At 33.4% G+C, this 22,662-nt stretch overlaps 1 protein-coding gene across 2 annotated transcripts; it reads left to right on the top strand.

The window, feature by feature from the left end:
• Positions 1–19,176: 19,176 nt before the first annotated feature.
• LOC107638037 (late embryogenesis abundant protein At1g64065) lies at positions 19,177–21,762 on the top strand. 2 transcript variants are annotated; one of them, XM_016341234.3, is made up of 2 exons: positions 19,177–19,316; positions 20,983–21,762. In XM_016341234.3, exon 2 carries the CDS (start codon positions 21,007–21,009, stop codon positions 21,583–21,585), a length of 579 nt encoding a protein of 192 aa, XP_016196720.1. In that variant the 5' UTR covers positions 19,177–19,316; positions 20,983–21,006; the 3' UTR covers positions 21,586–21,762. The 2 variants fall into 2 exon arrangements, with proteins under 2 accessions (XP_016196720.1, XP_020977387.1); XM_021121728.2 differs by lacking the exon at positions 19,177–19,316 and adding an exon at positions 19,931–20,041.
• Positions 21,763–22,662: the final 900 nt, after the last annotated feature.

Raw genomic sequence — 22,662 nt, 5'->3', positions numbered from 1 at the left:
ATGTTCCAATAGGCATGTCACTACATTTCCTGCAGTAGCTCAGTACCAATGTATGTTCAAAACTATCAGCCACTTTAGTAAAAAATTCGCAATTAAGATTCAAAAATCAACATTCAGCAGGCTATTACTCCCCCTTTTGTCATCAAGGGAGGATAAGAAGCAAGATCAACAAAAACATCACCTTAAAACCTGCAGGAAGGTGTTAGAATACATTTCAAAATACTTAAATAAGTTAAAAGTAACTGCAGCAGTTGTTAAGGTATTACAATCATCCAGAAATAACAAACATAAGTTCCAGAGTAGCAAAATGAATAGAATTCATGAGACAAAAAGAGCAGACAGCAGTAGCTTCATGAAATAAGCCTAGGCATCCAAACCATTTCCCTCCGAATCAACTTCCTCTTCAACATCAGTGGCAGGATCTTCATCTTGGTTAAGATTATCAATGAACTTCAGAAATACAGCCACTCTATCCCTTGATTTTCGGAGGAAGTTCTCATGTTTGCTGGCTAGCTTTCTTTGCTCTTTGCTCATAGCACTCATGTGGTTAGATTGGGAGACAAACTCCTGAACAACATCCTTGACAACATTTAGCAGAGCAGATTTTTGGCCAGTAGAGATGGAGGTACCCTCGGTGGAAAGAGGAGGAGATTCATCAGGAATGAACTCTTCATCGTCATCATCTAGAACCACTCTCTTAGATCGAGTATGTCTTTTTTGCTGTTTCACTGCACCACCTCCCTTTAGATATGAATGTCTATTTTCATAATCCTCATTAGTCAAGTCAACACCAAAATGCTCAAATATGCAAGTTAGAAACATGCCATAAGGAAGTGCTTTGTCTTTTTCACTCCTAACAGAGTCAAACATGTATCTAACCATCAAATATGCAAATGAAATTTCTGTTTTGGTGAGAAGGGAATATAAAATAAGAGTGTCAGTGTAGGAAACCCTTTGATATAAACCACTTTGAGGAAGAATGATGTGGTTGACGATTCTGTGCAACTGAGCACGTTCATATCCTAGGGCTTTGTGAGTGGGTGTAATGCCATCAATTAAGGAGACATGTTCACAAATATTAGCCAAAGCATCATTATAAGAAACACCAACTCCTTCATCCCACTTAACAGAAACATAAGCACAAGGCCCAACATCAGTATATTTCAAAGCTTCACTGATAGTTTCGTTATTTAACACTATGTCTCGGCCCTTTACATATGAGTGAACAGTTCCTTCATGATATGTCATGTTGGCATAAAACTCTTTGACCAAAAGAGGATAAACTGGCTTTTTGATGTTAAAAAGGTGATTCTAGTCTAAAAATTCTAAATTTTCAACAAATGGAAAACTTTTCTTTTTCAAGTTTGGCAGATCAGCAAGAAAAGAGGGGCATAGGATACGGTACCTAATAACGCCTTCATAAAAGTCATTGTTCATGGCAGACCTAAATCTAAAAGGATTTAGTTGGAATGTGATGTCATGAAGTGGGATTTATGAGCAAAAGGATCAATGTCAGGTTCTCTAACAGATTTAAGGGGAACTCGAGTTTTACCTCGCTGAGAACGTAATGGAACAGACCTCGACTTAGGTTGATGGGGCTCAGAGGCAGGTTCAGGCGCTGCTGGTCTTTTCCCTTTTGAAGAACTCGGCTTTGATGATCCAGACCTTGAAGAAGGTTCCTTTGGAGGAGGAGTTGGCTTGGCTGAAAATGGAACCCTAGATGGGTTTTTAGTGCGTGCCATAGGATCAGTCTGAGGAGGTGAGGTAGGAGGAGAAGGAGAGGGAGTAAAGGTTCGGTCTTGGGAGCAAGTTGAAGATTTTATGGGAAGCTTGTAAACTTTTTCACGAGGAGGCCTTTTAGCAATGGTTTTCTTTCTCATTTGGTTGGTTTTTTATTTTTGAGGGAAGAGAAGCAGTAAAGATAGTGGGAAGAAACTGAAAGGTTTGGGGAGGAGTTATGGAGGGAAGAAAAGGAGTATTGGTAACCGTACCCAAAAGAAAGTTTCTCGAACCATGTAACTGCATCACCTCTTGATATGACTTGAAAAGACTTGACATCACAAAAGAGAAAGATTTGATTTTATTTTAAAATAAAAGGAATTCAGTTCAGAATTTAAAAAATCTTTATTTGACTTAAAGTTAAAATAAAATTAAAAGAAAACCTTTTTGGACAAAAAACTGAAACACACACGCCAACAAAAACAAAGACAAAAATATCATGTAACATTCATATTGGGCCTAGAAGATGGTTAGATTTAAGGAAACACAATGGACCATTCCAGATCTAATATTTGAGGTTGGCCTAGATTAATTTTCACATGCAACAAGCCCAGAACACGTTGATTGAAGGGAACGTTCTTCACCTGCCCAGAATTGTCTCATACCTGTTTATGAGACAAAAACTCCAACAAACACATCAGCAACTTTCAAACAAAGAATCATAACTTAAAATTTCTAGGCTAGTCCTAAGCATGCAGAACCTGTCCTCAGGAAGTGGTTTTGTGAAAATATCTGCTAATTACTCCTCCGATTTAACAAATTGAATGCTAATATCCCCCTTTTGGACATGTTCTCTTATTGAGTGAAATTTCACTTCAATATGTTTAGTCCTAGAGTGCAAAACTGAATTTTTAGAAATATTAATGGCACTCATGTTATCACACAGCAAGGGAATATTTTCAGCATTTAATTTGTAATCAGCAAGCTGTGTTTTTAACCACATAAGTTGAAAACAACAAGAAGAAGCAGCTATATACTTAGCCTCTGCAGTGGATAAAGCCACTGTTGGCTGCTTCTTACTTGACCAAACATTCAAGGACTTCCCAAGGAAATAACATAAGCCTGATGTGCTTCTCCTATCAACTCTATTACTGACAAAATCTGCATCACAATAACCAACTGCAGAAAAATCATTATTCTTAGGATACCAAAGACCAAAATTGGATGTGCCATGAACATATCTAATGATCCTCTTAACTGCAGAAAGATGTGACTCTTTTGGTTTGGATTGGAACCTTGAACACAATCCAACACTTTGCACAATATCGAGTCTAGAGGAAGTTAAGTACATAAGAGAACCAATCATTCCTCTATACCTAGTCTCATCCACATCTTTCTCAGTTTCTCCCTTGTCTAATTTTGAATTAGGGTGCATGGGAGTTCCCATAGGTTTGGCATTTTCCATACCAAATTTCTTAACTAATTCCTTGGAATACTTCTCTTGATGAATGAAAATACCTTTTTCAGTTTGTTTAATTTGTAGCCCAAGAAAAAAATTAAGTTCACCCATTATACTCATGTCAAATTCACTTGTCATGAGTTTTCCAAATTCAGTACAAAGGGATTCATTTGCTAATCCAAAAATAATGTCATCAACATATATTTGGACTAAAATGAAGGAATCATTAGAATTTTTTATAAATAGAATTGTGTTTGTGGTGCCTCTTTGAAAACTATTTTTCAAAAGAAAAGAGCTCTAGGAGCTTGTCTTAAACCATAGAGAGCTTTTGATAATTTGAAAACATGGTTAGAATACTCTTTATTTTCAAAACCAAGTGGCTGCTCCACATACACTTCTCTATCTATCACACCATTCAAAAATACACATTTCACATCGATTTGATATAATTTAAAACCACAAAATGCAGCATAAGCTAAGAGAAGTCTTATGGCTTCCATTCGGGCAACATGGGAAACGGATTCATCAAAGTCTATTCCTTCTTCTTAGTCATATCCTTGTGCCACTAGCCTTGCTTTGTTTCTAGCAATGCTGCCATCTTCTCCTAACTTGTTCCGAAATATCCACTTGGTGCCAGTCATTTTCTTTCCACTTGGCCTTGGAACCAAAGTCCACACTTAGTTCTTTTCAAACTCTTGGAGCTCATCTTCCATAGCCTTTATCCAAGAAGGGTCACTAAGGGCTTCCTTGACATTTTGAGGCTCCATTTGAGATAGAAGGACAGTGTTTGTTTCTTCATTTGCCTTTCTTGTTGAAGACTGAGTTCTAACCCCATGAGAAACGTTCCCAATAACAAATTCCTCAGGATAATTCTTCAAGAATTTCCATTCACGAGGTCTGGTGGACTTGGAGGTAGATTCAGATACCAAGGGATTCTGGGTGCTGCTGGCTTCAGGGTTTCCTTCAGATTCATGAGACAAAATGGAATTGTCTCTTGAATTTTCAGCAACTGCAGTTTCTGGTTCAGCTTGAACAGAATTTCCATTTTCATGATTTTACACAGTTTCATCTTCCTTTTGAGCTTGATTGCCTACATCACAGTCTTCCAAAATACTTTACACCATGTTAGTATCACAAAATGTAACATGTATGGACTCCTCAATAATCCTAGCATCTTGATGATAAATTCTATATGCTTTACTAGTTGTGGAATATCCTACAAACAAACACTCATACGCCTTTGGATCAAATTTACCCAAATTGTCCTTATTATTTAAAACAAAACATTTGCATCCAAAGATGTGCAAGTATTCTAAGTTTGGTGGGTAACCTTTCCAAAGTTCATAAGGGATTTTCTTGAAAAATTTTCTTATGATTGTTCTATTCAAAATGTGGCAAGCTGTGTTAACCACTTCAGCCCAAAGGAATTTTGGAACATTACTCTCACAAAGCATAGCTCTTGTAATTTCTTGTATGTTTCTATTTCTTCTCTCCACAACACCATTTTGTTGGGGTGTTCTTGGACAAGAGAAGTTGTAAGATATTCCAAATTCCTCACAAAAGGATTCAAATAAATTGTTTTCAAATTCAGTTCCATGGTCACTTCTTATAGATGAAATCTTTAAATCCTTTTCATTTTGAATTTTCTTGAAAACAGGTTCAAATGCTGAAAAGGCTTTATTTTTGTGTGCAAGAAATAAAATCCAACCAAACCTAGTATAGTCATCCACAATCACTAAACCATAATGTTTACCACCTAGGCTTTGAGTTCTTGTTGGACCAAATAAATCAATGTGTAGCAACTCAAGTGGTCTTTTTAGTAGAGATGTCTTCCTTTGGTTTAAAAGAACTTTTTGTTTGTTTTTCATTTGGCAAGCATCACAAGTGATGTCTTTGTCAAACTTTATCAAGGGAAGACCTCTTACTAATTCTTTCTTTACAAGTTTGTTTATTTGAAACATACTTGCATGGTCCAATCTCTTGTGCCATAGTCACTTTTCAGATTCTTTAGAATAAAAACAAGCTACATTTTGATCCTTTAGTTCATCAAGGGTAAGTCCATACACATTATTACAACGCTTGGCAACAAAAATCACTTCATTTGTCTTTTCATTTACAACACAACATTTAAGTCTTTTGAAAGTCACTAAATATCCTAAGTCACACAGCTGACTTATACTCAAAAGATTGTACTTTAAACCACATACCAAAAATACATCATCAATAAAAGTAGATTGTTCATTACCTACTTTTCCAACTGCAAAAATTTTACCTTTACCATCATCTCCAAAGGTCACAAAACCTCCATCATACTTGTTTAGTTTGATGAAGTAAGTTGACCTTCCAGTCATGTGCCTTGAGCATCCACTATCCAAGTACCACATATCCTTTTTGTTCTTGGATGCTAGGCAAATCTGCATGAAAAGCTTCAAGTAACCTTAGGTATCCAAATTAATTTGGATCCTTTGAAGTTAATCCATCTTGGTTACCCAAGTGCATTGAAATCACAAACAACATTGTAAATTTTGTTTCCCACAACTCTCTTTTCAATGAAACATTGTGTATAAGAGTGACCAAATTTCTTGTAATTTACACAATAATTTTCTGATGTGTATTGCTAAAATTGAGGTGAGTTATTTTGCTGGAAATAATTAAAGGGCTGAAATTTTTTGGTTTTTGGAAGAGGTGCATTTCTTTTGACAAATTGATTTTTAGTAAAGTTGTTCCTCTTTGTAAGAACTTTTTCACCAGAATTTTTTTTGAACTTTTAGGCTTTTCGAATATGAGGTTTTGTTGTAAAATTGTGGTTTCTTGAAAGCAACCTCATTTTTCGAAATGTACCCCAAACCTGGCCTGTTTGAACTAGGTTCGGTTCTTGGTGAAGGCTCAGTTTCACTTGTGTATACTTTATCAAATTTTTCTTCAATTGTTGGAACATATCCAATACCAGATTTGTTTGGTGTGGATTTAGTATTTGATGAAGATGGCACAAATTTCATAGAGGAATCATTGAAAACTGCACTTTCCTTGGCTATATAACCTAAACCAGATTTTTCAAATAATGGTCTTTGGCTTGCAAGTAGTCTGTCCAAGTTACTAGAACTTTGAGCAAATTTTGCTAAGTCACCATTAAATCTTTAATCATATCATTTAATCTTTCGTTTTCAGCAATTAACTCATGAGAAGGATCCACAATGTGCTTTCCTTTTAATTTTTCAAGTTCACATTTTAGAAATCTGTTTTCTTCAATGATATCTAAAGCATATTCAGTTTCCTTCACTTTTTTTTTAAAAATCATTTTCAGCTCTTAACACATCTCTTTCAGATTTGCACTCATTGTACTTGTCTAGAAGTTTTGAGGTGTTTAAAGTAAGATCATCAATAATAGCATGTAAATCATCCATAGACAAGTCAAAGTAATTCACCTCATCAAAATTATTGTTTCCAGCCATGAAACAGTCTTTGTCTTCACCTTCAGAGTCTTCTTCCTCATTGGAGTCGTTCTCGAGATCCTCCTAAACTGCTATAAGCACTCTCTTCTTTTCCTTCTTTCCTTTGTCCTCTTTCTTGATCTTTGGACAGTTTAGCTTGAAGTGTCCAGCCTCCTTGCAATGATGACGCGTCACCTTGCTCAAGTCCATCTTGTGTTCCTTTGAGCTTGAACCCTTGTATTTGCCCTTGTTCTTCATCATTCTTCTAAATCTCCTAGCAAAAAACATAAGCTCATCATCTAAAATACCATCACTAGACTCACTCTCTTTTAGTTCTATTTTTTACTTGAGGGCTATTTCTTTTTTCTTTGAGTCCGGGTTTGTGTGTGTGGTTTCATAGGCAAGGAGTTTTCCTCTCAGCTCATCATAGGTTATAATGCTTAGGTTGTTGCTCTCTGTTAGGACAGTGGTAGTGGTCTTCCATTCTTTTATGAGGCTTCTAAGGAGTTTTCTCACTAGGGTTTGTTCTAAGTAGTTTGTACCCATAGCATCAAGGCTGTTGATTATGATTGAGAATCTCTCAAACGCTTCATCAATGCTTTCTCCATCCTTCATGTTGAACATCTCGTATTCTTTTCGCAGCATATCAATCCTCGTTTCTTTGACCTATTTAGTGCCTTCGTGTATAACCTAGAGTTTTTTCCAGATTTCTTTGGCTGTCTTGCATCTAGACACCTTTTGGTACTCTTCAAAGCTGATAGCACAGTGAAGAAGGTTGATGGCTTTAGCATTCAGCTCTATCTTCTTCTTGTCGTCCTCATTCCATTCAGCTTCTTTTGGAGTCACCACTCCATCAGCACTTGTTTTTGTTGGAATCTTGAGACTGCTCATGACAATCTTTCATATGTTGTAGTCAATGGATTGGATAAAGATCCCCATCCTCTCTTTCTAGAAGGCATAGTTCTTCTCGTTGAAGAAAGGTGGCCGGTTGTTTGACTGGCCTTCAGTGATGGTGTAGGCAACTGTGGTTGTGCCCAAGTTGTTCGCCATTGGATCTTTACTCTAAGCGGTTAAGCTTGATTCTTGAGACCTTAACTCTTGATACCAATTGAAGTTGTGGTAAGCTTAGAGAAGGGGGGTTGAATCTATGCCTTTCTTTTAAGTTACTGAAATAACCCTTTAAAATAAACTTTGAATTCTGAATCTGTTTGAACTCAGCAGCAGAAATTTATGAGACAATTTATTTTTGTCTCATGAATATCAGAAAACAAAACATTGCAGAGAAGAGAGAAGCTAACACCAGCATGTATCCTGGTTCGGTTGCCTTGTGCTATGCAACCTACATCCAGTCTCCTCCACAACAATGGAGGAATTTCTACTATAGTTAGAAGTATTACATACACCAATTCCACAGGATTGACACAATCCTTTCATACTCAAGTTCTAACCTAACTTGACATTGGCTATGCTAATACCTAACTCTTCACTCTTAGTGCTAACCCAACTAAGAAAGGGATACCTCACAGGTACAAGATACAAGACACAGACATACCTAAGGAAATCTGAAATTAACTCTAGGCTTTTCTCTCTAATGTATCTCTCAGCCTCTTTCTACTCATGGCTTTTACTTGAGCTTTCTCAATATGCCTTTTCACTCAAGAAATTACAGAAAGATAAACATTAAAAAGTAAAATACAATCTATAATAACATGAAGGAGATTGACTTCATCAACAGCCTCTTTGCTATGTGATAAACCAGATTTGCATGTCTCTGATTCAGTTCTTCATTTTTGGCGGAATGCTTCTTTCAAAGAAAGCACTGTCCAAGCAGAGGAACTTCTTTAGAGAGCTTCTTCACATAACAAATCCTCAATATTCTGGGTTATCTCTCCTTACTTCTGAATGAACAAAAAATCTTCTTGAGTAAAGTATCGTTTTTATCCCCAACGTTTGGGGTAAGTCCCAAAGTTGTCCCTAACGTTTTAATCGTCCTATTTAGGTCCCTAACGTTTCAAAATTGACTCAATGTTGTCCTGTCGTTATGGATCCGTTAACAGAATTGACGGCGGGACAAAATTGAGACGATTTTGAAATGTTAGGGACTTAAATAGGACGAAAACGTTAGAGACAAAAACGATACATAAAAATAAAATTTTATTTTTCAATAATATTATTTTTTTACTCTACATAGTATTTAATTATTTTTTAATTACATCTAAATAAATTACACTTAATCATATTACTTTCATTTTAAATAAATTTATTTTTTTATAATTTTAAATAATTTTGATACATTAGAGACAAAAGGTATAATTTATATTTTATTGTATATATATTATTTTTTTTCCAAGTTTATATACTAGTCATTCTACAAACATTTCATGATAACTAAAAATCTTTAAGAGTAAAATTATAAAAAAAATTTATTTATTTAAAATGAAAGTAATATGATTAAGTATAATTTACTTAGATATGATTAAAAAATAATTGAATACTATGTACAGTAAAAAAATTGATATTATTGAAGGATAAAATTAAAATTTATTTTTATGTATCATTTTTGTCTCCAACGTTTTCGTCCTATTTAAGTCCCTAACGTTTCAAAATCGTCTCAATTTTGTCCCGCCATCAATTCTGTTAACGGATCCCTAACGACAGGACAACATTGAGTCAGTTTTGAAACGTTAGGGACATAAATAGGACGATTGAAACGTTAGGGACAACTTTGAGACTTACTCCAAACGTTAGGGACAAAAACGATACTTTACTCAAATCTTCTTTTATCTCCTTGCATATTGCTGGGTTCTTCTTCCTAGGTCAACTTCTTGAGCAGTGTGCTTCACCAACCCACCATCTCACCTTTTTCTCATTAATCCTCAGAGTAGAAACTTTGCTTCTAACCTTCTCTTGTTGACCGAAAGCCATAAAACAGCAACCACAAAAGTCTTCCAATGATAAACCGAATCTGAGCCATTGATAAGCTACTTGGTCCCCAAGAATCACTTGTGACCGTAGATACACAGCAGATTAGGGCAGAAATTAACTTTTTTTTGTATGCCATTTTCGGACTTGTAGAAAATTGGGAAGAAGAGAAGAAGGCAGTTTGCATGTAATAAGAATTGGTTTACCTTTAACCTGTGCTTAAGCTTGATATGGTTTGATTTTGCTGATTTGTCCTCAACCCTTCTTGTCTAATCTTCTCTTTCTTTCTTCTTCTGTGAGTAGCTTAGGGAAGAAGCTCTTTCTTCTCACTTTTTTTGATTTCTGACCAAATCACAGAAGTGAACGTTGCTTTTGGTGTGAGAGCAATTTGGAGCGATTTGCTACTAACGGGCTTGGATCGGATATCCATAAGGCAGGGTTTGGTTTCTTTGGCTTTATTTCCTTTTGGGTTTCGTTTGTGTCATCAGCCCACCAGCCTTGCTATTTTATTTTCATTCCATTTAGGCTGTTAAATTGAATTTTGGCTTGCAACATTTAATAAATAATTAGCAACATACAATTATTAATAATCAACACTAATTATTTATTTTGCCCAAAAATAATATTTGTCATCATTAATTAATTTAGTTAATTTCTTAACTCAACACACTGTAAACGAGATACATACAATATCATCTCGTTTACACTGTAAACAAGATATGAGAAACAGTAAATATTTTTAAAATTATTTATTTCAGTAACTAATGCATTTATTTTATTTATTTAAATAAAAAACCCAAACATTTCTACCCATCAGCACCCACATATTGCACATTAGACTTCTTTCTAGGAGTCCCACCACCATTCTTCGATGACTCTTTTTTAGACCTCTTCACACCCGTATTCCTTACAGCCTTATTTTTTGCATTAACTATCTCAATACTGCTATCACTACTTACTATCAGACTCAAATCCGAGTTAGGGAGGTTTATATGCCTCATCCTCCACACTCTCATACCCGTCATCAAAAGAAGAATCACTTTCCTCAACTAAATCTTCTTTTTTACCTTCTTCTAAAACCTGTGACTTATTCACAGGATGATCAAAATAAATTAAAAGTAAATTAGTCTCTGTATTATGCAGCTTTTTATCACACGTTTCATTAATCTCTTTATCGCTTTAAGAATATGAAATTCAGGTTTCAATTAGGTGCACTAGTATCATACCAGTACATTTTTTTATAGCTAACATACCCTAACTTCTTAAATATCAGTTCAAACTCTATGAAATTTACATCATCTATATTTAATAGAAGATATGTATGCACTTTTTCATCCATATAATACATTTCTCTATCAAAATTTCTTTCAAAAATTTGTTTTGCTTTCGATCTTGTAACCATATTATGAACATTTAGAGTAGCAGAAAATTCTTGAGCAGTATTAAATGATATAGGATTATTATCAGTAGAAAATGGTTGGTAGATTTCAATCCCAGTAATAAAAATTAGATTTTTTTGATGCATTAAATCAGATTGTGAAATAGTTGATACAGAGGAGGAATCACTATGGATAGTAGTGGCAAAGGATGTATCATTAGGAATATCTGTAGAGGATGGTTGCGAATCATGAGATGTGACTGGAGTAGAGTGTTGCTGTGGACACTGAAATGTAAAAACAGGACTAATAGAAGAATTGTTATTAGAAGCAAAAGGACTATCAGTATGACTATCATAAGGGGATGTAAACAAAGTAGTGTAAGGAAACTCTTTCTCATCAAAAATTGTCTAGAGAGATAAATTTTGTCAGTTTTACTCATGCATTTGTAGCATGCTGACTATCATATCCCTAAAAAAATACACTTCTCAGACTTATAATCAAACATTCAAACTTCACTCGATTATATGGTTTCAAGAATGGAAAACAAGTGCATCCAAAATCTTTCATTAAGTGATAATCTAGAATTTTATTATACAAACCCTCAAAAGGCTTTTATTATGTAGAAATTACATTCACCAGTACATTATATATAATAATATATAATGTTTATTGATTATTGATTATTCACTCGCTGATATATAAAAGAAAGAATTATAATAATAATTACTAAAAAAACATAAAATAGAATATTAGAATTATTGAAAAATGATAAGTGTTCAAAAGGATATTTTTATCAATTTAAAACTAAAAGAAAGAATGGTAATCTTGTCACGTACAAAGATCTGAATATCAAAAGAATTATACCATGCCGGTTTTGGACATCAAGAAGATCAAGAGTTTGTTTCAAAAACAGTGATGCTAAAATGACGGCAACTCATATGACACATTAAACTAAGTCAAGACAGCAAGTTCAAGTCTAGTAGAAGACATAAATTTAGCAATTATTTTCGAATATATGTAGGTTTTATTTAGTTTTGATTTGTTGTTAGGGTTGTTAAAAGATTTGATTTTGTTTTGATTTGCTTAGTAGTGTTTATAGGTTTTTAAATTTAAATCAAATCTGATATAATCTAATAAGATCAAACCTAATTTAAATTAGTTATTTTAGGTTCTTTTAATTTAAATTGGTTATCGTATCTTTTAATTTTAGATTCATATCTAAGAAGATTTGGCCTATTTTTAGGCTAATTTGTTAAAGCCTTAAAGGTCTATTTAAATACTTTTTAATTTTTATGAGACAATTTACATAATTTTGTATGAATAAATTTTTGTAGTTGTTTTATACACATTTTTCAATGTCTATTCAATTGAGGTGAGTAATTTGCTTTGTTTGTTGCATGAAAAAATTTGAAGGATCCAACATAAGGTAATTCTTTAGTGTTAGGTCTTTCAATTTTCAGCCTTCTGATCTATAGATTGTCAAGGACAGATTCTTTCAAGGTCTAATAGGAAAAACCCTTCCGACTTCCGATGACCTAGGTTGCTAAGAATAGGTTTCTTAGGTAGCTTTTGGTGGAGAGACAGAGACGGAAAGACTGAGATTGAGAGATAGAGAATAAGAGACAGGTATTGAAATAAATTTCAGTATTCTGTTTGGTGCAAAGTGGGAGATAGAAATTGAAATAAGAATGAAACTCTAATTTAATTTGTACAAAGGGTAAAATTAAAATTAATTAATTGAAATGATGATATTTTAGGTATAAAATGTTATTAAAGTTTCAGTCTCCATTTCTAAAAATTTTAGTCCCCTATGTCCCTACTTTTTGGAGGTACTGAAATACTGAAATTTTAGGGACAGAGATAGAAATTTTAGTATCAGTCTCTGAACCAACAAACATGATACTGAGTCTCAGTCCCCCAGTCTCTGTCTCAGTATCTCAAAACAAACACTACCTTAAAGGTATAATAAAAAAAAACCTTTTTATTTATCTGTGTTTTCGCGGGGATTTGGATTCTCTAAAGTTTGAATTTCACTTTAAAGAGTAAAGTGTGATCTCCCACCATTTATTTTATAGGTGAGACCAAGAATAAATATGAGATAAAAACCATTTAAAAATAGAAGATCACACTTTACCCTCTAGAGTACAAATTTAAAATTTAGAGAATCCAAATTCTTCCACCGTATCTTTTTTTATTTTTTCCAATTTCATCCCTCTTTTCTTATTTATTCGTTTTTCGTTCTATCTTTTTTTTTTTTATCATTTCTTATCATTCATTTGTTCATCCGTGTTTTCTTAGTCTTTCATTCTTCTTCCATTAATTTTTGTATCAACAAATCTCAACATAAATAATCATTAAATACTAAGTTATGTATGCTTGATTACATAATACTTCCTTAAAAAATAGTTAAGAAGAAAAGATATATATGTTAGCATGTTTGGCATCAGAATGTAATCAATTGTAGAATAATATAATTATAATAATTTAAATTATTAAATTATTAATTATTGATAATTGACTCACTAAAATATAAGAAAGAATCATAATAATAATTACTAAAAAGACATGAAATACAAATTAAAATTATTGACAAATCTCAACATAAATAATTATTAAATATTAATTTATGTACGATTGATTACATAATACTTAAAAAAATCGATAAGAAGAACAAAGTATATAAACTGACACCAAAATGTGCTATGTCAGCATGTTTGACGTCAGAATATAACCCGTTATAAAATAATATAATAATAATAATTAAAATTATTGAGTTATTGATTATTGAATTATTAAAATATAAGAAAAATTATTATAATAATAATTACAAAAAAATATGAAGTAAAATATTATAATTATTAATAAATTTTAATATAAATCATCATTAAATATTAATTTATGTATGATTAATTACATAATATATTTTTAAAAGGATTATGCTACGTATATATTAAAATCAGTTATCAAAGTCAATCACCAGTATAAAATATATGTTGGAATACAAATATACTTTGAAAAAAAATTAACCACACATATATATACACAAATATATTAGTAACTGATTTTAGTGTACAAATAGCATTTTTGGTTGAAAAGAAAAACACATATAAATTGATACCAGAATATGTCACGTCAGTATACTTAGTGCCAGAATATAACCCATTGTAAAATAATATAATGATTATTGATTATTGATGATTTACTCATTGAAATATAAAAAATTTATAATAATTATTAAAAATATATAAAATAAAATATTAGAATTATTAAAAAATTTAACATAAAAAATTATTAAATATTAATTTGTATGATTGATCATGATACTTTTTTTAAAAATGGTTAAGAAAAACGTATGTAAACTAGCATCAGAATGCATTATGTCAATATGTTTGGCGCTAGAATGTAATTCAGTTGTAAAATAATATAATGATAATGATTAAAATTATCAAATTATTGATTAGTGATGATTGACTCAATGAAATATAAGAAAGAATCGTAATAATAATAATTAGGGTTAAGTACGAAAATCGTTCCTAAGGTCTGGGGCGAAAATCAAATTCGTCCCCGTCCTTTTTTTGGTTATTAAAATCCTCCCGAACGCTTAGAAACACTTTAAAATCATCCTCCCCTTCTTAAAACAAAATTTTTGGACACTTTTGCCCTTTTAGTCGTTATTGTCCGTTGGAGCTTTTAATGAATAAAGTTAATTTATTTGTTTATTTATTTATTTTTATAAACTATTGGTTTGGGGAGGGTTGGGATTAAATCAGAGCAGTCATCTCTAACCAACGAAGCAGAGCAGGAGTTAAGGCTTTTGAAGGTGAGTGGAGCCATGGCTGCCGAGAGCTCACGGTCGTGTCGGAGTCGGTCGTCTGCGCAGAAGAGGGAACTTGTGTGTGGACATGGGGAGAGACCCGTGCTTAGAATTTCGGGAACGAAGAACAATCCTGGGCGACGATTTTGGGGGTGTGTCTACTATGAAGTTAGGGTTTTAAGTTTCTGTAGGTGGGTGATGGCAATGTATTATTTGTTCTGGGCTCTGACTCTGGTGGGTTGCTGCAGATCCAAGAGGAGTGTGATTTCTTCCAATGGACAGACCCAGAAGCAGAGAGTGAGGATCCTCATGTTGCAAGGATGAAGAGGAAAGTTGCGACCCTGAAAGCAAAAGTGAGGGACATTGAGTGGAAGTTCAAGGTTGCTGCAGTGTTAGGGATTCTTGGATGGGTTGTTTTATTTTGCTTCTGGTCGCAGATTTGGTTCAATCAGAGGGAGGGGGTAGCTTGTGTGATGCCATTGAAGTATGGTTGATGAAATTAGGGGAGAGTTTAGGGTTCAGTTTGCATTTATTTGATTGGGTCTGAGTTATGTAAATTGAGTTGTACTGGGTCTTGAATGAACATCTAGGGTTGGTTTAGGGTTTTGGTGATTAATTTTGTGAGTGAAATGATGTCCTTGTAATTTGACAATTAATTGGAAAGAAAAATTTATCTGTTAGCCTAGAAATTGTGACTGAAGAGTTCTGTTAATCAAGTTTACAGTATATCAACTAAAAGGTGGAAATTCATTAAATAGAACCAGAATAAATTAGGCAGAACACAACTATGTGTAATTCATTAATAAGCATAGGAAAATAACACCAAAAGGTGGATACTTCAGTCACCATCAATTCCATTACATGGACACAGAACAAAATATAGTCTTTAGGCTTAAGGAAACAACAATAAAAGCTGGATTCTAGGACATCCAGAAATCTAGAGCAACTCTGTTGTTCACTAAGAAAGATGAATCATAAACCATGTTGTGTAGTTTTCAAACAAACCAAAAAAAGTGTCACAAACATTGTGTCTATTCAATCAACAGTACATTAATAACAGCATAAAACTCAAATTTTCACAATAGTCTAAAGTTTTCCCCAAAGTCTTGGTAGAAGTTTAGCCATGAGCCTCAGCTTTCTTGGAGATACATGAAGTGAAATTCTGTGACTGAAGGAGACAGCCCTGGCTGGTTGGCTGGAGCTGGCTGCACCCTTCTCTTTTGGTGCTGGTGGTTGCTGTGTAAGGCTTCTGGTGGGCTTTCTCTTGGGCCTTCGGTGGAGAGTACCTGCTGGTGGACTGTTGGGCCTAGTTGAGGATGATGTGGGCTTGGACCTGGAATGGGTTGAGTTGGGTTGAGAAGAGGTGGTGGCTAAGATGATGCTCTAGACCTGGTGGACCTCCTCATACCTCCACTTGCAGATTGCATGTCAGGCTGTGATGAAGTCTTAGAACTGGTTATGGGTCTACTAGATGAAGGCTTCCTCCCTCCTCTGGTTCTCTTGCTAGCAGCTTGCCTAGGTTGTTGGGCCTGAAACACATTAAAAAATGCAGTTGATGAAAAAATAAAATTGTAACCCTAACATACATGATGTACACACACACATCCAGGGATGGCTTCTTGCATCCTCCCCTCTTGTGTCCGAATTCACCACAGTTTGAGCACCTCTGGATTTGTCCCCTCCTAGACAAGTGGGACTGGCTGTTGTCCGGAGCCTCATCTGGTCCTCTCTTCCTCTTCTTGACTGGTCTGTGGCTAGGCTCTTGATAAGGAGGGGGCATGACATCATTAAAGTTGGTTTTCTCCCACAAATCTGGGCCATTTAGAGGATTAATCACTGAATCATAGCACTTGACATATGCAGGCTTCTTGTAGCAGTCATCAACAAATGCATCTATGTCAAGGCCCTTAAAATTGATGCAGCTTATGGCATGTGTGCAAGGAATACCACTAAGCTGCCACTTCCTACAACAGCAAATTTAGATCGGATATCGACTAGCTTCATTGTTATCATCATCCTCGCTATCCTCTTTATCTGAACCACCACCCACTTCATAGTCCACATCAACTTCATCACTATTGAACCCTTCCTCATCACTGAAATCACCTCCTGCAACCCCTTTTCCTTTATCAACCCGATCACCATCCGTCTCACCTCTTACTTCATCAAATCCGCTCTCATCATCGTACTCCTCTTCACTGTCTGTAAACATCACATCATCTGCACTGTCAACCTCACCATCAGATGGAATGAAATCCCAATCATCACTATCATCGTCACTATTCGATTTAACATGCTCCTCCGGGTTCAATTTATCTCCCTCGTTAACCTTGTCCGCATTGTCCCTTTCCACCTCCTGACCCTGTTCACCCTGAAAAATCACCAACTGATTCTGATTATGTACCTCTTCATCATTGCCCCTCTCTGCCTCCTGACCCTGTTCCTTGGGCCTCCAACATCAAGAAACCCTACTTCAGGAAATTCTTCAGCATCCTCAACCTTATGGACCACGTAGAGCTCAATATGACCCCTCTTCCCTGCTATTTTACACATCTCAATGGCATCTCTGTCTCCCTTAAATAACTTCAAATCCTTCTCTAACCATTCAGAACTTAGGTCCTTATACCAGAAAGCTGAAATCTTTTCTTTTGTGTACCCAAACTGTCCCACCTCAGCATATGCCTCAAAAACAGACCAGCAATCCATATCAACATCTTCGATCACTGTCTTTTCTCCCCTATATACTCCAATGTACCATTGTCATATCCAAATCTACCACCATGGTAAACAGTCAGGTTAAAGGTTTCCATCACCTAAAACCTACAAACAAAAATCACACCCAACTCCCATTTGTAAACCAACAAATACCCTTGACACATTATTAAGTTCAAGCTCCAAAAAATCGAAACAAATGCTGCACACGTACCTGGTTTGAGATGACTGCCACGAGAACGAGCTCCTCTCCCACTCTTTTCCACGCAATGCAAACGCAGTGACACTACTCCTCAGGCCAGCCCTCACTCTGTTAGGGCATCATTGAAGGTGAAGGATCAGTTTTCCCTTGTGTAACGTTACTCAGAGAATGAAGCCCTTTCGCGGGAATAAAACACGAAGCGTCAAAGGGCTCAGGGGGCAAAATTGTAATTAAAATTTTTTTAATGCACTTGAGGATGATTTTAAAGTGTTTCTAAGCGTTCGGGATGATTTTAATAGCAAAAAAAGGTCGAGGACGAATTTGATTTTCACCCCTTACCTTAGGGACGATTTTAGTACTTAACCCTAATAATTACTAAAAAATATAAAATAAAATATTAGAATTATTGACAAATTTTTATATGAATATTCATTCAATATTAATTTATGTATGATTGACTAAATAATATTTTTTTAAAAAAGACAAAAATTTAGATAAAGACGTTTGATCTCGTTCATTGAATAAATTATCATGTATTAATTTTTTGACACGTGGTATATATTAAAAGTTTTATTTTTATTAAAAAGTATTGTTATATTTTTAAGATCTATGTTACTTTGATTCTAATATTGATTTTTTAATTTGTTTAAAATTTAAATTTTTAACAAAATTTTATTATAAGATTGTTTTTTTTATTATTTTCTATAAATTTTATAATATTATTTTTCTACTTTTATTTTATTATCATTTTGATACTTTTTCTCGTTTTGCAAATTTAATACTTTTTTACAAGTTTAGTTTTTATTTACAATTGTTATAATTCTTTTAATATTTTTCTCTTATTTTTGAAGATCTATATTTTAATTTATTAATTCTTATTGCTAATTATTCTGTTTTTAGTCTAATAATTCTTATTTATTTTTGAATTCTTTAAATAAAATTTATGTTAAAAATTAAAATTTAAAAAATTTATTTTATATAAATTTAAGAAATTTAGTATTATTTGAATTAATATTAATTAGAATCACTAATATAATTATTTTTTAAAATTTTAAATTTTATTTATAATTTATATTTTTAGTATTAATCTACGTTTTTTAGAGTATATTTTTGTACTGTAGTCAAATAAATAACTTTAAAAAAATTATTTTTGTTACTTTTATATAAGTAGTGCCTCTCTTACAAAATAGTTGAAAAAGAAAATGTTTATAAATTGGCACCAGAATATATTACCTCAATATATTTAGTGGCAGAATACAATCTGTTCTAAAATAATATAATATTTATTTTGTTTATAAAAAAAATATAATAATTATTTTGTGGCATCTTTTTCATTTAATTAACTTGTGTTTAGCATGTGTCAATGAAATTAATTTTGTTATGCGGACAAGTACATATAACTAAATCCAAAGTCGTAGTCTCAACTATGAATTAATGGCTTGAAAAAATAATATAATAAGTTTTACTTCCATCTCCATCCTTTGGATTCTTAAATGAAATCTTTAATTGAATAACCATATCGAAACTCCTTATTTTCCATTTTTTTGTTTTGTTTTGTTCTTCCCCAATCAGAGAGTAACGGTAGCATGATCTATGCTGGGACGGTTACCAATTTGAACGTTCCACCACTCAGCTGAGGAATCCACCGCCGCCGCAGTCCTCCCTTCCAAAGATCCAGGTTGGCTACTCTATTCTCTCACATCTGAATCAATTTCAGAAATTATTAATTCGACTGAGATTTGAATTTTGATTCATTGAACTGTTACACATCCAAATCTATCTGAATCTGACTGAAATTTGTTTTGTACAATTAGTGAATGAAATTTCTTCTTGTAATCCCCTGTACACCTCCACGTACTCACATTCTCTATTAAATCTATCAGAATCTTTTTCTTTTCCTTCTGAAATATGAGACGTGGAAGAAATTAAAGGGTCTTCTTCGTGTGAAAAAAATAAAAAGAAAATTAAGCTTATCTATTTTTCTTCATGGTGAGTGTATTCACTACTTGGATCTATGCATCTACCTTGAGAAGTGGATTGTAATGGATATGGATTGTGGAGGAAAAGAAGATATTAGGGCAAACTCAAATTGGTAAATTAGAAACTAAGAATTTCATTTTAGGGTGGTGACATGCTTATTGCTTAGAGACTAGAGTTAATTAAGATCCAGCATGTATAGCAAGACAACAAATTAAGTCAATTTTGAAGTTCTCCATGCTAGTACATCATTGTGTCTTTTTGTATCATTGCTTTTCTGGTTTACTAATATAAAACAAAAATGATTAACTTGCGCAGTTTTATTAGATTTAGACTTGATTTGGTAAAGGATTTTTTAGAGAGGTGCACCTCATCATTTGTTTGGTAATTAAGAAGATCGCGTGCTTGCCCTTGCCGTTTTTAAAGGTTAGCGATGCACTTAAAGAGGTGTTTTTCATTGTACTTCTCAAAATTAGAAAGTCTATTGTAACTTTATATATTAACAGATATCCAATTTTTTTTATATTAATATTATTATGTTTTTTTTTTTTTTTTTTAAACATTTTATGAAAGACAATTGTTGTTCTTTGGTACTTATTGTATGTCATTTTTACTTTTTAGTTTGATTTATCAAATATAGGTATTACAAGTTTTAAAAGACTATCTTTCAAAAGTAGCTTTAATAAACTACTTTCCAAAAGTAAAAAATTTACCAGACCGGCTTTTACTAATTAAACATGTTATTGGATAAAACAACTTAATACCTGTAAGCTAGTATGTTTCCCTTCAGCGTTTATACATTTACATCCATCATCTATCATAGTCATCATCTTCTTCTCTACATCCATATCTTCTTTTATACCTCCTATATATATATCCATAAATCTTAAAATATTTATCATCTTGACTAATTTCATATTTGTATTATTTCACAAATTTAATAAATAAAAAGTGGATCAACATGTATGCTAGTGCATTTTAATTCACTAGTTAACAAAAAAGGGGATTGGAGTGTTTTGGATTTTTGGTTTCCAAATTCTTTCTTTCCAATTCTATGCCTCAATTTAACTACCCATAATGTCCATAAAGCAACTTCTTATCATCATGTATGCAATTTTCAACTACAGCACTTATTAAACAAATTATGCAGGGTTTTCATTTATTTTTATCCCATGCTACTTTTAAATAGTCTTCTCACCATTTGAAGATATCTAACTTGTTTATTACTCCGAGTTAACTGTATTCATATTGATAAAAAAAAAAATGATGGCTTGACAAGCACTGGCGTGTCTGTTACATAAAAGAATGGTGCGAGTCGCATTGCATTTATGTTAACTGAAACCAACACATTTTGCTTGCCATTGTAGATTGGCGAGGAAGAGAAAAGCATAATGAAGGTAAATTCCGGTAGAGGGCGAAAAGTGTGCTTGGTGGTAACAGGTGTTGTGATAGCAATCGTCTTGCTAATAGTGATACTAGCAATGACAGTCTTCAAAGCCAAGCATCCTGTCAACACAGTTGACTCACTAAGGCTACAGGACTTGAAGGTGAGCTTAGATATCGCTCGACTAAGTGTCGATTTGAACGTGACACTCGACGTGGATGTCTCAGTGAAGAACCCAAACAAGGTGGGATTCAAGTACTCAGATAGCTCTGCTCAGCTCAATTACAGAGGGCAACAGGTGGGTGAAGTCCCTATACCTGCTGGAGAGATTTCTTCTGATGAAACCAAAGGATTCAACCTCACACTCACTATCATGGCGGACCGGTTGCTTTCGAATTCTCAGGTTTACTCAGATGTCATATCTGGTTCATTGCCCCTCAGCACTTTCGTGAGAATGTCAGGTAAAGTTAGCATCTTAGGATTTATCAAAGTTCATGTGGTTTCTTCCACAACTTGTGATTTTGCTGTGAATCTTTCTAATAGGACAGTTGGCCACCAAGAGTGCCAATACAAGACAAAGCTTTGATTATTTGTTTCCAGTTTAGGGGTGAAGTGAATATCTAGGACTTAATATAGTAGACTATGTAAATTTTAGTTAATTTTTATATCATTTATCATTTATTATAATTATTGGTGTACGTGCAATACGATTGTAATTAGTTATTATAAGGAAAATAAGAGTTTCAAAAAAGTTAAAGAATAAGTGCAACTTGTAACAATACAATATTAATTTTTTTTTTATAATTTCAATCGAATAAAAAAATTTTCATGTTGTATAATCGGAAGTATTACAATTAAGTAAACAGAACAAAAAATATCTAAATTAAAAATTATAACTTTAATCAATTTTAATTATAAAAAATTGAACAAATTATAGTTGTACTTAGAGTCCACCTTGGAAGAGGATAAGTGGATAACCCTAGGCTTGAAGAATCAATACACAAAAATACAGACAAAAGGAACTTGGGACATGTGTTACATTTTGTGGTGATTAAGATTAACTGAATATGGCCAAGTTGAATAGTGTCAATGAAATTAAGTTTCCAAATCAGGACAATGAAGCTGTGGTCCATTTTCATTCGCACATATACTAAGAACAAACATTACACGGAAACGTGACTATTGGGGGAAGAAAAATAAAGGTTATTTTCTCATTTATTTGAACATTATAAGTTAAACATTATGCTATGTCTTTTCTTAACACAAATAAAATCTAAAATTAAATTAAAAAAAAAAACTGTGTGTAAGAATGTGGACTACATTAAAATTTAATGATATATAACAAAGTAAATAGTGTCTCCATAGGAATAGGATACAATAATTTTGTTATGCTCAGAGAATGTTTTCTAGCCAGAAGAAAATCTAGTTTCCAATAGGAATGCTGAGGCATTTTTGTTTTGCTGCTTCTTATCAAGCACATATTCTGAAGATGACAGACACATTCTCTCTTTAATATCTGTTTGATATTTTCTTATAATTCTGACAAAAAAAATTATCAACTTAAATATTCTCAAATCCCAATTCATGTTATTAAGAATTAATTTTAGTTGGAAGCAATGAACAAGCATAGGATTGAAACACAAGACTAGACCATGAAAAATGA

Source organism: Arachis ipaensis, chromosome B4, assembly GCF_059453495.1.
Source record: "Arachis ipaensis isolate K30076 ecotype BB chromosome B4, ASM5945349v1, whole genome shotgun sequence".
NCBI lineage: Eukaryota > Viridiplantae > Streptophyta > Magnoliopsida > Fabales > Fabaceae > Arachis > Arachis ipaensis.
This window is presented reverse-complemented; position numbering and strand designations above follow the sequence as displayed.

Bases quoted from the DNA above. Each gene is read 5' to 3' on its own strand.
- LOC107638037 (XM_016341234.3), top strand. From the start codon at position 21,007: ATGAAGGTAAATTCCGGTAGAGGGCGAAAAGTGTGCTTGGTGGTAACA.